The sequence below is a fragment of the Exophiala spinifera genome, assembly GCF_000836115.1.
Source record: "Exophiala spinifera strain CBS 89968 unplaced genomic scaffold supercont1.1, whole genome shotgun sequence".
NCBI classification, from domain to species: domain Eukaryota; kingdom Fungi; phylum Ascomycota; class Eurotiomycetes; order Chaetothyriales; family Herpotrichiellaceae; genus Exophiala; species Exophiala spinifera.
This window is the reverse complement of record NW_015622513.1, coordinates 5,926,208-5,940,260: the sequence shown is the minus strand read 5'-3', so window position 1 is coordinate 5,940,260 and position 14,053 is coordinate 5,926,208. Positions and strand designations below refer to the sequence as shown.

Below are 14,053 nucleotides of genomic sequence, written 5' to 3'. Positions count from 1 at the left end.
GCCACATCTCGGATTAACTCAATGTGGCGTCATCAGCCTCTTCTGCCTCGACATCGACGTCGACAACCCCGACAACATTCCCGCTCATTTCTATCCAATGCCACTGACTGTGCATATCTCGTCTTTCTAGACATGTGACAGAGAACTGACTTGCCCCTGCAGCCATGGTGCGCTCTCTCCTGTGCAGTTCAAACTACGATGCACGCTGACAAGTTTCTAGCCACAGCGCAAAACGCCCGCCAAGGGCAAAGCCAGCGCCTCGAGAGGTTCGACTTCTGCGTCGGCACCAACCAAGTCTCGACGTTCCAAACTTGCAAAGGAGAACGAGATCACTGCAGAAGAAGAATTCGAGATCAAAGAAGCGTGGAACCTATTTCGCGTGGACGACGTGGAGGAATATGAGGACGAGAAAGAAGGAGTCATCCCTACCAGCAAGGTGAAGGATGCACTTCGGTAAGTCCCCCTCGTACCCTACTCCACAGGTTGCTGGAGTGGTGTTGCTGAACCAGATGTCGCTGCAGGGCACAGGGTCTTGCCCCGAAGAGTCAGACAGAAATGCAGGAATTCATCGAAACCCTGGATCCAGACTCATCAGGCTACGTGACATACCCGCACTTTCTGGCACTGTGCGCTCTTCAACTCAAGTCAAAGACGGATGAAGCAAAGGACGAAGAGGTTCAAACGGCGTTTGATTTGTTCCATCCCGGCCAAAACCCTACGAATCACGAGCAGGTGATTCGACTCCAAGATCTACGGATCGTGGCAAAGACGTTGAAAGAGGACGTCAGCGACGACATTCTCAAGGCTATGATACTCGAGGCAAATGGAGGGCAGGGGATCGGAAAAGGCGTCAACATAGAGGATTTCCGCGCAGTCATGACGAGGGCGGGTGTCTTTCATTGAGCATGATTGTCCTCTTCACACATGAAGTTATGTATCCACATCCTAGACGACTGTATCAATATGGAAAGGAACAATAAAGAATCGGCGACTCCAGCTTTATATTGTCTCCACATAAATCAACCCACGAGCTTATTGAGAAGCTGCAGCAGTAGAGATCCGTGGAAGCCCCGCGACCAGATTTTGCATCTGGCCGTTGATCGAGACCTGGTACTATTCTAGCTTCCCTGTCCACACTGACTCGTTTTGGGGCAAAATGAAACGGCCAGCTCTAGCATAGATAGAAGCAATAATGATAAAAAGAGGGATTTCTGCGTCGAACGGGCTCGAACGGCACCGTCATGGAACCAAGGGGTGTAATGCTCCGGGTTGCAACAAGAAATATACTGGATGAAATCATGCATGATACCTTGCATGCATGATACCTTCGTTAGAACAAAACCAATGGTCGAACATATAGCAGGTATCTGGTGGTGTTGACGACACGAATTGCGAAAGAAACGAAGGAATAAAAAATCAAGCTCGAAACGAAATTGATGAGTAGCGGAGGCAAATAATAGACGCCTTTTGCATGCCAAGACCGGGTGCTAGATTATATATTGTCAAGCATCTCTAATATCTCTTCCTGCATATTTGGGCCATTCCTCCTCGCATCAACACTTCTAGTCTCATCTTCTTCCGTTCATCATAACCGTGCTCGTTGAGGCTTTCGAGCCCAGGGGTGATCCTCGCCGCGATATATCAACGCCTCCAACTCTCCAGTGTTGACAAGTCCAGGATGTGCTTGATCTAGGCTCGTTATGCCTAGCAGCTGCATAGCAGTGGCAAGTTCCTCCTCAAGAACTGGGAATGTGTTAGCTGGACATGTCGCTCTTTGACACGTCTGCACTCACTCTTGATCAGATGCTTCACGCCTTGTTCTCCATATGCCAGAGAATAAAAAAAAGGTCTTCCCAGGCAGACAGCACTTGCTCCTAAACAAATGGCCTTCAGAATATCAGTTCCCCTCTGAATACCACCGTCGATGAAAACCTCCAGCTTGTCCAGTATCTCCGGACAAGTCGCCTGGATCTCCAGCAGCACCAGAATCGATGGGGCTGCCGTGTCTAAAGCTCTTCCGCCATGGTTTGAGATGTATATCCCAGCGCATCCAGTCTCTAGCGACTTCTTCGCGTCTGCCGCACATTGGATTCCCTTGACAAATGTCGGCAAGCCTGTATATTCCTTGATGAATTGTATATCTTGCCAATTGAGGTCTGCATTAATGCTTGCTTGCGACGCTCTCTGTGACGCTTCCACGTCCACCGCTCTCTTTTGTTTCTTCTGGTTCTCGAGTGCCACGAATTTCGTGTACCCCTCTCTCTTCGACATGACCGGCAGATCTGCTGTGACAAGAATACCCTGAGGCTTGAACTTGGCTACCTCGTCAAGCAATTTCTTCATTTCCTCCCGGTCGCTATGCACATATAGTTGGAAGAAGAACGGGTGTCCCTTGGGAAGCTCCTGGACGATTTCTTGGATGGAATATGATGCCATCGTAGGAATCAACATAGGACTTCCACTGGGCCCGATCGCTCTAGCCAGGGCAAGTTCACCATCTGGGTGTGCAAGCATCGCCGACGAGAACGGACAGTTGAGAATCGGGGAGGCCCATTTTCGACCAAACATGCTTGTGCTGATGTCGACCTTTCCAACGCCCGTCAGAACTCGTGGCCGGAACCAAATTCGCTGATACCAATCTTGGTTGGCAACTCTGGTGAGCCCGTTCTCAGTGGACCCATAGATATACGCCCACGATTTCGGCCGGAAGGCAGCTTCTGCGACTTTTTCGAATTCGTAGACGCTGATGATCGTCTCCAAGTCAGGCTTCACAACAGGGACATTGCCCGTATCGCCGCCGGTCTTTGGTACACCAGCCTCAAGCAAGCCAATTTTCTTGCTCGGACCCAGAAACTTTTCTGCCATACTTGGGCTGTGAATGCCATTGTAAACCTCACTGCCGTCTTGACCGAAGAACTCTTCGATGGCTTCACGACCTCCGGGATGTCTAGCGGCGAACCCGCTCATGTCCCAGACCACGCCATTTAGAGCGATCCAGCAATCGTCGTCTTGGTTGTGTTTGTTCACTTCGAGAAGTGAGATCCTCTTCGCACTCATCGCGCCGAGATAGTCGGTGTCCACTGAGAACTCTACTCGGCTCCTTTCTCACGAATGCAGCATACAATGTTTTCAGAGTTACCCTTTGAATGACTGCAATAACACTTTCATTTTCCAAGCCCGCCCTAGAACAACAAGGCGTTCAGCACGGAGTAATGAGGACGGTGTTATTGGTACAGCAGAAGAACCCGCCCAGTCGCGGCGTGCTTATCGCGGACTTGGCCGCGGCCGTCGCTTTGTTTGGAGTGTATATTAATTTTTGCTTTCTCTATCACTACTTTAACACTTCGGGATTGGGCGTTTGCTTCAAGGAATAACTTCTGCCCGAGGGCACCTGGGGCTCTTGGAGACGGTGATGGTGCTGTGTGGCCGGGGTCATCGCCACCGATCGACGCCATTCGCCCGCACGACTCTCAGCCTTGCTAAGAATTTCAGCTTCGGGGGCTCTGCTTTCTCATCACAAGACAGCTGCCATACCATCGGATAGCATTGATGAAATGGGACTGGTTGGTGATGCTGGGTAAAGCAGTGGCAATGATGAGTCGCTCAAGTACAACCAGAAAGACTGCTGCGTATACACTCGAGATGGTGGTCCAGAATTGGAAAGTCTTGTGCTTGAAGTTTTCTTCCGCGTCGGCGTATTAGTTGTCATTGTCCTGGCCGCACGACCCTTACATCGTCTTGGGTTTTCCTGCTTCTTCTCGAGGTGGAAGTGTCGTCGACATGGTAATGGAATGAGATAGTACGCCCGATGGGTGGTGTGATGGTGCGTCCCTCAGAGAACACGCTACAACATGGTGTTCTGACAGGACACGGCCATGTACTTATGGCCACCCCAGTTTCTTTGCGTCGTGTTCCTCACACGAGCCCTGAGATCTTGCAGTTGGGGACTCTCACTCAGTCGCCCCGGGGAATAGAAAAGTCCGAGCGCCACGACAAGTAGTTACTGTATTTGGCTCGGACATTTCAACATCCCGAGGGATTCCATGTCTCTGCGGTTTTGCCCTTTTCCTCTGTCTCTCTCCCTCTCTCATCTTTCTGATGCCTCCCTACAGTGACCGACAATGTCCTCCTCTGACCAAAGATCCCCTGTGCCAGCATCATCTCCAGGGAGCGCCGGCAACCCGATAAAGTCGCGCCGCATCCTGGCGTGCGTATTATGTCAGCAAAGGAAAGTCAAATGCGACAGACAATTTCCCTGCAACAACTGTAGAAGGTCCGGCTCGCAGTGTGTTCCGGCTGACCAGAACCCGCGCGAGAGACGTCGAAGGTTTGCTGAGCGAGACTTGTTGAACCGTCTTCGAATTTACGAGAGTCTCTTGCGGCAGAACAATATCGAGTTCCAACCTCTCCATTCGCCATCAACAGACATCAATGCTTCTCATACTAGGGACGACAGGCACCATGGCTCCAGTGACGGACAACAGAGGCGTAGAACAGAAGAGCCTAGATCTCACCCAGATGACACGCCTAGCGTCAAGCCTGGCACAGTGTATGAACCTAGGTAGGACACTCCTAATCTCCTGAGCACACGAATTAACAGCAACAGGGACTTTTGGCAGGCCATGAGCCCAAATGTACGTGCCCAACAGTATCACATCCTCCTCAGTGTATCTAACACGTTGTCAATTTAACAGCCTAGGGCTCTCGAACCTGAGGAAGACAGCGGGAACGACGACGACGCTGACGATGGAAACATGTATCCGCACGAAATCGTTCGCAAAGAAGTCGTCAGGGGGGCATGGGCTCAAATGTCCCAAAGCATCAATCGGTCCCTATTCGGCTTCGGCACCACAGATGTCGACCTTGGTCCTTTCCACCCTCCACAAGTTCAGATCTTCAGACTTTGGCATATCTATCTGGAGAATGTCAACCCTTTACTAGCAGTGACGCACACGCCGACGCTACAGTCTCGAATCCTCGATGCAGTCAGCAACAGGACCAGCATAGAGCCGCCTCTAGAAGCGCTCATGCTCAGCATATACTGCGTTTCTATACTAAGTCTCGGCAAGGAAGATTGTCAAGCACTATTTGGGGTCTCACGAGACAACCTCCTGAAAAGCTATCAATTCGGATGTGAACAAGCTCTTCTGAAATGTGATGTCTTGCGAACCGATGACATTGATTGTCTTACTGCATTCTATCTTTACCTGGTACGTTAACCAAGGCTATTTCCGCCCTTAGCCCCAAGTTTCTTATTATCTTTTCGCGATGATTCGCTTCTCCATGCTGACTATCTTCAGATTTCTTTCCGCCCAGGAACGGACCCTCGCTCCGTCTCGTCCATGCTCGGGATCGCTGTACGCATAGCCCAGAGACTCGGTATTCACAACGAGAGCGCCAACGCGAAATGCAGTGTGTTGGATGCCGAAATGCGCCGACGACTATGGTGGTCGCTCGTCATCTTCGACCATCGCATCTGCGAATTGTCAGACTACAAGACCACCATGCTCTCCCCAGTATGGGACTGTAAAACTCCACTGAACATCAGCGATCTAGACATCCGAGCAGAAATGACCTCCGCTCCCGCGCCACACGACTATCCTTGTGAGGCTCTGTTCGCCGTCGTTCGAAGCGAAATGAGCGATTTTCTCCGCCACAGCGCGTTTCATCTAGACTTTACCAACCCGGCGCTCAAAGCTCTGACAAACACCACTCCTCCGCACCAGAATGATAGTCATGACAACGAATTGACATTACTCGAGCGACTAATGGAAGAGAAATACCTCAGACATTGTAACCCTGAGAATCCACTACACTTTATGACGATATGGTGGACACGGGGACATCTCGCCAGGAACCGTCTGTTGGACTACCACGCAAGACACTCTTCTTCGTCCGTAACCGCGTCGTCAGATCGATCGTCAAACACAACCACAGCTACAGCTAGTGACTCGAAGTCAAGCGCAAACTCGGCCAGAAATCCTAAGCTAAATCCAAATCCTAGTTCGAAGTCGAGAACAGCCTCAGCTAGCAATTTGACAATTGCAAATCAGATGCCAACCACGAGATCGAATCACAGCTTCAACTCCAGCTCCCACACAAACACTGCCAGCACCGCCACAACCCACAACGACTCTCACCAGCACCACGATCAAGCGATCACATACGCAATGCGCATGCTCGAATGCGACACGGCGCTAATAACTTCGCCCCTCACGAAGGGTTACACATGGTACATGCACAACTACTTCCCCTTTCCCGCGTACATCCACATTGTGCGCAACCTGGAACGACGGCCCATGCAACCGCACGCCGACGAGGCCTGGTCGGTGATGAGTGACAACTACGACGGGCGGTTCTCTGACGTGGAACACGACGCCAATCCTTTGTTCAAAGTCTTTTCGGGGGCTATTTTGCAAGCGTGGAATGCGCGGGTCGCCGCAACGTCCTGCGGCTGCGGCACTCGTACAGGCTCGGGTGAAGATAATGTAGAAGGAGGCGACAAGGGATACGCGAAGCGGAAACGGAACGTGGGGCAGAATCAAAGTGCTAACGAAGAAGAAGGAGAAGGAGGAGGAAGAGGAGGAGGAGAAGCACCGTGCCAACACCGACAACACCACCGAGGAGTGGGAGAACGGACAGAAGAAGGAGAAGAAGAAAAAGAAAAAGAACCAAGGATCGTCGTCAAGATCAAGCGCAAACTAGCAGAATTACAAGCATCATCGTTCGTCGAAACGATGACGGCGACGGCCAATACTACGGACACCAACACACAGCCCGGTCCGTCGTCCGCGCAAGACGGCGCCACAACCACACCATCAGCACCGGCGGGCACGATAAATCCCACGACGATGCAGATGCAGGCAGGCAACATGTGCGGCGGCGGCGGCGGCGGCGGCGGTGGTGGTGGTGATGCGACATTCACGTACGGCGCCAACGGTATGACCGCGGGCCTGGGCTTTCCAGGTCTCTGGGACACATCGTCTTCGCCCGGTAGTAGTACTACTGGTAACTATGGAAGAACCATGCCCGGACGAGGGATGGGATGGTTCGACTACGGCCCGTTGGATTGGAGTACAACAGCAGTGGGATGGAACCCTACGGTCTCGTCAAGAGGGTGGTGAGAGGGGCCGGTGAGATCTCCATGTATATATATCATCTCGGCGAAGAAAACAAAGAGCAGGACACGAGGTAGATGACTGATCGAAATCTATATCGCCGCCCTTCATCCATTACCTGGATCTATTTGTCCTGTCCCTTGTCATGCTCATGAATTGCTTGATGACCAGTTGACCACCCTTGACTCCATCCAGATGCACACGATTTCAGCAACTCTACTGGGCAGCTTCCGCTTCTTGCCGAAACTGTTCTACTATTTCCGTCACCAGTATCAGCACCCAAACCAGCCCCAATCCGAACATCATTTGCACCAGATCACTCAACAACAATGATGATCTATTCGTTTCGAGCCAATTGAACTTTGTCTTTGACCGGGCCAGGTGGAAAGTGTCCTTGTTACCGGGATTGGTACTTGGAAGACGCTGTTTTAGCTTCTCATCATCGGACAGACCAAGGGTCACCATGACCTTCCTGCTCAAAGAAGCGATCAGTGCTGGTGGTTCATCGCCATTCCTGGGCGTGTTAGGGTCATCAACGGGCCCAACGATGGTAACGTTCTCTTCATCGTGAAAATAGGCCACTGAACCTGCTTCGTCTTGAAAGTCTCCCAACCCTAGAGCCCTGAATTTGTCCCTCACCTCCATTCCACTTTCACAGGGTCGCAAAACCCAGACGCGGTTGAACAAAGAGTATGTGGAATCCAAAAGCGCGAGTGGTATCCCTATCTTAATGTTTTGTTGAAGCCTGGCTGGGAACGGCCCACCACATACGGCTTGATACCTACCGTCCTTGCTCGAAAGTCGCCATATATACGGGATGTTATTGTAGCATAGAAAATCAATCAGCCGTAAAAGTGGACGCGAAAGCTTTTGACGTCGAGATTCAGGCTCGTTGGGAAATAGTACTGAAACTGCTTGCAAGACAAATTCTAGCAGCTTGTCGATGTCTTCTGGGTCGAGATTGTAATCGTGAGATAAGACCTCGGCTCGCTGATTCTTTATCGAATCCAAAGGGTCTGAAGACCGTGCGCTGTGTATCTGGCCTTCTAGATCACGAAGCCAGTCAGAGCCACAATCCACAACGGCAGGTAGACATCGCTCTAGTATGTAGGAATATGAACTCTCTAGTTCTTTGAAAAGGAAACCCACGATTGAGTGACAAAGTTCTGACCGGGCAAAGGTCTCAGCGGTCCTTTTTGACCTGGTTGTTGCGTGATTCCAAGTCCATTCACTAGAGAGGATCCTCATATCCATGTGCAACTTAACAAAGGATATACCTTTTTTTAGTCTCTGGTACCCATTGCCAGCCTTTGGAAACACAAGCTGTGAAACATCACCACTGGCCAACGTCGGTCGCCGCAGCCAACCGTGTCGCAAAGGTCGTTCGAAGCTAGTCGAGAGTCCGAAAGGCGAACCCAGACTGCGTCGAGCATGCAAAAATTCTCCTGTGTTGCATAAACAGCTCCAGTCACCTCTCATGAGCGTCAATATGGAGAATATATAGCAACACTCATCCACTGATAGACCTGAAGTGTCCAAGGATACACCAAGTCCGCTGAGGTTCAGAGCAATTGCCACTTTGTCAGTCTCTACTCTTGCATTCATGGCCAAACATCGAGCAAGCAATTGCGAATAGTTTCGTACCGCTCTAACCTCCCTCATGCTAAACGTTGCTGGTGAAGGATGTAATTCGATGTCAAATAGAATCACCACCCTGTTCAGAGGTGAGTTCTTACTTCTTGACAGCATGGAGTTCAGAAGAAAGGAGCTGTCATCAGCCACAGCAAGCCTTGTAGGACAGTAGAGCTGTATCACTTCATGGGCGGACAAAAGTTTCCGAAATGGTACTGCGTTAACATGTGGACCTTCGCTGATGCTGATCAGTAAACATGACTCCACAGAGTTGAGATATTCCTGCATGCACCATGCCCGTGAAAAGCACCGTGCCGCCCAAATCTTATCAAAGACTTCATTAAATCTCGTGATATTTGCCAAAAGCTGGAACGTGTTGCTCTGGTCGTCGAAATCTAGTCGGCACACAAAGCGAAGAAAGTCCAAATCTGCCAAGCTGAGGGAGATATCTTCAAGGACAATAACAACCAGTCGGGCGCTCTGGTAGACGAGATCCATGGCATAGAAAGCATCCTGCTTTTCACGTTCATCCTCCTGATTGATGCATAACTGGTCCAACCAAATACCCTCGTTTTCTGAATGGCGGAGTTGCGAGATCGCCTTCCACATCTCCCAAGTCAACGGGCCGCCTATGTCTGTTAAAGAGCGACTGGTCGACCAGGAATCTCCATGCCAGCAGTAGCTCACTGCGATGAAACTGGTTGAGTGAAGGTCATGTGAGGCAAAATGTCGATCCTGAGCAAGACGCCAGTCCTGAAGTACAGCCATGGGGAAGTCAACCGTCTTTGGGAGGTCAGTGTCGTTCCATTTCCACAAGCCAACCGTGACCTCAGCAAAGCGTAACACAAATTTTGATACTGCCCTTGCCTTCGGGTGAATCCTCTTGGCCACAAGGGGGTTCAGGTGCTGGAGATCTGCAAGCACCGTCTTCGATTCTTCTTGATATTCTCTCATTTTGCGCAGTCCGTGGTCGAGTGCTTTTACCTTCACAGTTTCAGGAAGCTCCTTGACGTGTACCATCAACCCCCGCATACATACTTTCGAGGTATTTGCTTCTGCTTTGGGTGGAATCACCCAAACCCACATTTTCTGTTGGCATACGGGACAAGAGCCATAAGCAGGATGCTGGTGTTGGAACGATGGGCCAAGGTTGATAGTCAGGCCATCATAGACATCAACTGGGTCTGCATATATAATTGACTGTGACACTTCGTGCAGATGGCGATGGAGGCACGGTAGCACATGGCGTCGCCAGTGCAGCATCATGCAAGTACTGCTGCACCACAGGCATTTGTAGCATATGCCACATCGATGCCATTCCTTTGTTGTCTCATTGCTACCACAAGGACAGATGGGAACAGCTTCTCCTGGAGAGTCTGTGGGTAACAAACCCAGTAATCCAGCATGCTCCTGTCGCCTCGCGACACAACTGTCAAAATGATGCATTGCACACTCAGATGAGCACCAAATTGCAGGAGCACGACAGACGCTGCATCGAACCCGATATCGTTTGCGGGAGCCAGGGCATTTGCAGACCAGGAGTGAGGCAGGATCTACCTTGGTCTGCTGCGACGGCTCTCCTACTTCCATGATTTGGACCGACCCGGAAATTACATTCGAATTTCTTCAAAATCAAGGATTATCGTTGGCAGGCCCATTGAACTGCAATTGAGTATTGACAATGAATGGAAGACAAACTGAACGATAAAAGAAGCATGGGTACCAGGTCGTGGCAAGTCCCTGTCAGAGAGAGCACATCAAGGCGGTGAGCCAAGGGGCCTTGAGACCTTTGGGTTGGTACAATTCGTCCTGTCCGGCCAGAGCAACTCTTACTGGATGGCCATCGAGGCTGAGCAGCATCACGTAGCTCGCGGGCCAGGTAAAATGCACTTTGACGAGGTGGTTCTGCAGGAGGCGAAACGTGCATGCAGTCGGGGCTCCATTGATCCTGCTCAGCGTCTGCAGGGGCATCCGCGAGAACTCAAGGGGCCTCTTGCGACCCCAGAATCTTTGGAGGAGGCGTCTGGAGGGTGAATTGTCAAGTGCCGATTCTTGCTGTACAAGAAACGTTCAGTACCTTGAGAAAGGAATGACCGTGAGGTGATCTTCATGACTTACAGTCGATTTGGGTTCAGCCCAATCACATTATTCCCCCCTTGACCTTCAGCCTCTTGCCCGGTCTGGGTGGAGAGAGGGGACCAGGAACCACCAAGTCGCCGTGTGCTCGAGACCTTTCAAACTGTCCTATTGCAGAGGCAGATTAGAGATTTAATATTTATACGTAGTGATTAAGAGTCGAGTATCAGGATCCCAATGACCATGTTTGGCGCCGTCCACGCCACTCCCTGTGGCCACCCATACCAGACATACGTCTATCTATTTGCCCATCGCTCCATCAAATCGACCCATTGATTCATTGTAAATAGAGTACACATGCACATACACCGGTCCAAACCAGAATTACGAGACGCTGCAGACTTTTTGGGGCGATGTGCCTTGCAGGCCTCAAACACTGAGTGACAACTCACCTGAGGAAAACACAAAGATAATAACAGTGGAGAGCCCCCCTGACCGATACCTTTGTAGACCCTATACCTTGATGAAAGAACGCTGTCCAGTGAACAGTGGTCCAATATCAAGGTTTCATAAGCGCGGCTGGTGTAAGATTCCTTCAATAGCCTTGACATAACTTCGTGGTTCTGTAGTCAGAGGATTTCCACCCACGAGGCGATTTTTCTGATTCTCCGCATGAAAACGTGGTCCAATTCTTGCATGTACCACCCCATGCGTGTCCAGTATCTCAATCGTTACTTCTTGCTGATAACATAATGAACTTGATGTCGTTATGGATATGACATATAATCGGAAACCCCAGTAGACGTTGGTGATAGTCGGATACCCACCTCAGGCGATATCCATCGTATCCATCTTCCAGATCTCCACATCAGAGACGTCTCGTTCAGTGATCCTCTTCAACTTCCGGTGATATATAGTCTCTTCATAATATGAGGAGTCACTACTCTCCTCTGGAGTGTTCATCTGCGCGGGACTCCTCACCTTGACCTTCTCCTCGTACACCGACCCAACTTCCCATACTTTGTGCCCCATGCCGATATACCGCAAAGACGGAAAGTCAGGCACACCTCCGGCCGGGCCTCGTTGCCTCAGACTCTTAGCGATGTCCTCCTCAAGCACAGAGTCCGGCTGGTTAATGCAAGCATTGAAAATCCCAAGTGCCTTTTCACCTTCTTCGCCATGGGTCCTCGGTGCCACGACTCTTATCGCCCACAACTTTGTCAAGAATGGAATGACCATACGCAGCACTTCCATATCCGAGCAAGGTATGGCGGCGCTAAACTGAGTCAGATTCGGACACGACCGGATCAATTTAGCGGTCAATGCACTATGCAATGGCCAACGCGCGGGAAAGATCAGATGCTTCAACTTCGGGCCGCAGCCATTGCAGATGCTGTCCAGGTAAGCGTCGCGAAGGCTCATCATGGGTGCTGTTGCATAGGTTGGCGTACTGCGAGACGAACGGTTAGTGTCTCCGTTGACCGTGCGCGGTGACGCATCCACAGAGCTCGGTGAGGATTCCCCGTTGACACCGTCACGCCTGTATCGGGCATTGATCAAATACAGCCGCTCCAGATCCGGGGACGTGGCTATCTCTTGCGCGTGTATCTTGTGCAGCTGATCCATCCGGAGGCATTTGGTGTTGTGGGCCTCTTTCGTATTAGGAAGAAACCAGGTCCGATCGATAAAGAGAGTATTACTTCGATGCAGTTCGTCTTCGTCCACGCCAAAAGTATTGAGCGCCGTAAAACTCTCGATAGTCCTGGCGTCCATAGCTGCCATGCACTCGGCCGACTCGGAGGTCGCTAGTAGATTGTAGACTCCGACGTGCTTCAGCCGAATTTTCTTGTTATGATTCATATTCTTCCGAAAAAACCTGGCTAGCACCACTGACGCTTCGCCTTGTTCTCTCATCCGAGGAGAGAAATGCATGTTGAGGACCTCGAGCTTCTCGGAATTCAGAAACAGCGTCGACACATCGTCCGGGTAGCACATTGGGTCGTAGTGGGTGAAAGTGAACGATCGTAGGTTCGGGAGCGCTGGGATCTCTGTATGAGGTTGTGGTAGCCTGTTGGTCTGAAAACGTATCCATAGCGACTCCAGTCTCGAGAGCTTCCCCAGGCCGGCGTACACATTGGCTTGGATGCGCACGTTCAGATCCCACCTACAGCAAGTCTCGTGTCAGTAAAAGACTTCCAACGGTGTCCATGTGTACAGGAGAGCAGGAGGCGGACCTGAACTTCTCCAGTTGGATGCATTGATTTATGGCGGCGCGAATGGCTATGTTGAGTATCATGGTGCTCTCCGAAACCCGACCAGCCCTCGAGTACTCTTCGAGATCCAAGCTCTTGTAGTCCCCTTCCAGCACCAGCGAGGAGACCAGGGCTGCGACATTCCGGGTGACGAGAGCATTGAGCCCCATGGAGAAAGGGCTGGCACTTCCGAGACCTTCTGGGACATCGTCGCGATAGTGGACGGCACAGTGCGATCTCAACACCACATGTTTCCACAACTGCGGGAGCGTCATGTAATAGAGCACGCGCGATGTGCGGCAAAGGCGCGCCAGTGAAGTCGCATCGTCCTCGAGGTAGGATATTATATGGGCGACGGTAGTAAGAGGCAGGCTGTCAACGCCAAATGCGCCTTGAACTTCAGGTCCATTCGTATAGAGGTGTCTTCCACGAAAGCTCATTCTGCGGCGGCATGGGTACACGGCTACAGCGCGGTGTCATTGAGTAGAAGGTAGAGGTGGAGCCGAGAGGTTCAACATTTGCTATCGACAAGATGATGATACGAACAGGAGCGACATCGTATTGCAGCTCGTATTGTATACGAAAATTCCTGCGATGGTGCATAACAGACCAAAATATGCAGGCAGACGCCGCATAGGAAAAGGATGACGGAAGCGGGCATTCCTAGGGCTGGTGCTCCGCCGTACAAGCGCTGCGGATCATAAACCCCTCCCCCCCCCCCCCCCCCCCCCCCCCCCCCCCCCCCGGAAAAGACCCGAAGGGACTTCGGTTTCGACAAGAACCGAAGAACACATGAGTACGAGGAATGTGAATGCCATCTGACCAGGTCAAGAGAATTCTATTTGATTTTGGAGCGGAGACCCATTTCGTGGCTCGATGGAGAAAATATCCAGTGGCTAAGCTGTAGTGTCTTCCGTGGGTTCAGACAACTGAGCGTCGCCGTGTTGATGACAACCTCAGTGTTCATGAGGGTGT

The 14,053-nt window shown here is 51.2% G+C and overlaps 5 protein-coding genes across 5 annotated transcripts; 2 read left to right on the top strand and 3 right to left on the bottom strand.

Moving 5' to 3' along the window:
* Positions 1 to 164: 164 nt before the first annotated feature.
* PV08_02176 (uncharacterized protein) lies at positions 165 to 903 on the top strand (the record flags this gene model as incomplete). The annotated part of the gene is made up of 3 exons (XM_016376536.1): positions 165 to 167; positions 221 to 453; positions 522 to 903. The coding sequence occupies 3 exons, from the start codon at positions 165 to 167 to the stop codon at positions 901 to 903; spliced, it is 618 nt and encodes a 205-aa protein (XP_016241812.1).
* Positions 904 to 1,585: 682 nt separating this feature from the next.
* Positions 1,586 to 3,057, bottom strand: PV08_02175 (uncharacterized protein; the record flags this gene model as incomplete). Its single annotated transcript, XM_016376535.1, has 2 exons — positions 1,586 to 1,743; positions 1,794 to 3,057. 2 exons carry the CDS (start codon positions 3,055 to 3,057, stop codon positions 1,586 to 1,588), a joined length of 1,422 nt encoding a protein of 473 aa, XP_016241811.1.
* Positions 3,058 to 4,121: 1,064 nt separating this feature from the next.
* PV08_02174 (uncharacterized protein) lies at positions 4,122 to 7,124 on the top strand (the record flags this gene model as incomplete). The annotated part of the gene is made up of 4 exons (XM_016376534.1): positions 4,122 to 4,549; positions 4,607 to 4,634; positions 4,695 to 5,210; positions 5,301 to 7,124. The coding sequence occupies 4 exons, from the start codon at positions 4,122 to 4,124 to the stop codon at positions 7,122 to 7,124; spliced, it is 2,796 nt and encodes a 931-aa protein (XP_016241810.1).
* A 210-nt stretch (positions 7,125 to 7,334) lies between these two features.
* On the bottom strand, positions 7,335 to 9,704 carry PV08_02173 (uncharacterized protein; the record flags this gene model as incomplete). Its single annotated transcript, XM_016376533.1, has 1 exon — positions 7,335 to 9,704. The coding sequence occupies one exon, from the start codon at positions 9,702 to 9,704 to the stop codon at positions 7,335 to 7,337; it is 2,370 nt and encodes a 789-aa protein (XP_016241809.1).
* A 1,950-nt stretch (positions 9,705 to 11,654) lies between these two features.
* Positions 11,655 to 13,518, bottom strand: PV08_02172 (uncharacterized protein; the record flags this gene model as incomplete). Its single annotated transcript, XM_016376532.1, has 2 exons — positions 11,655 to 12,990; positions 13,061 to 13,518. 2 exons carry the CDS (start codon positions 13,516 to 13,518, stop codon positions 11,655 to 11,657), a joined length of 1,794 nt encoding a protein of 597 aa, XP_016241808.1.
* Between the last annotated feature and the right edge of the window lie 535 nt (positions 13,519 to 14,053).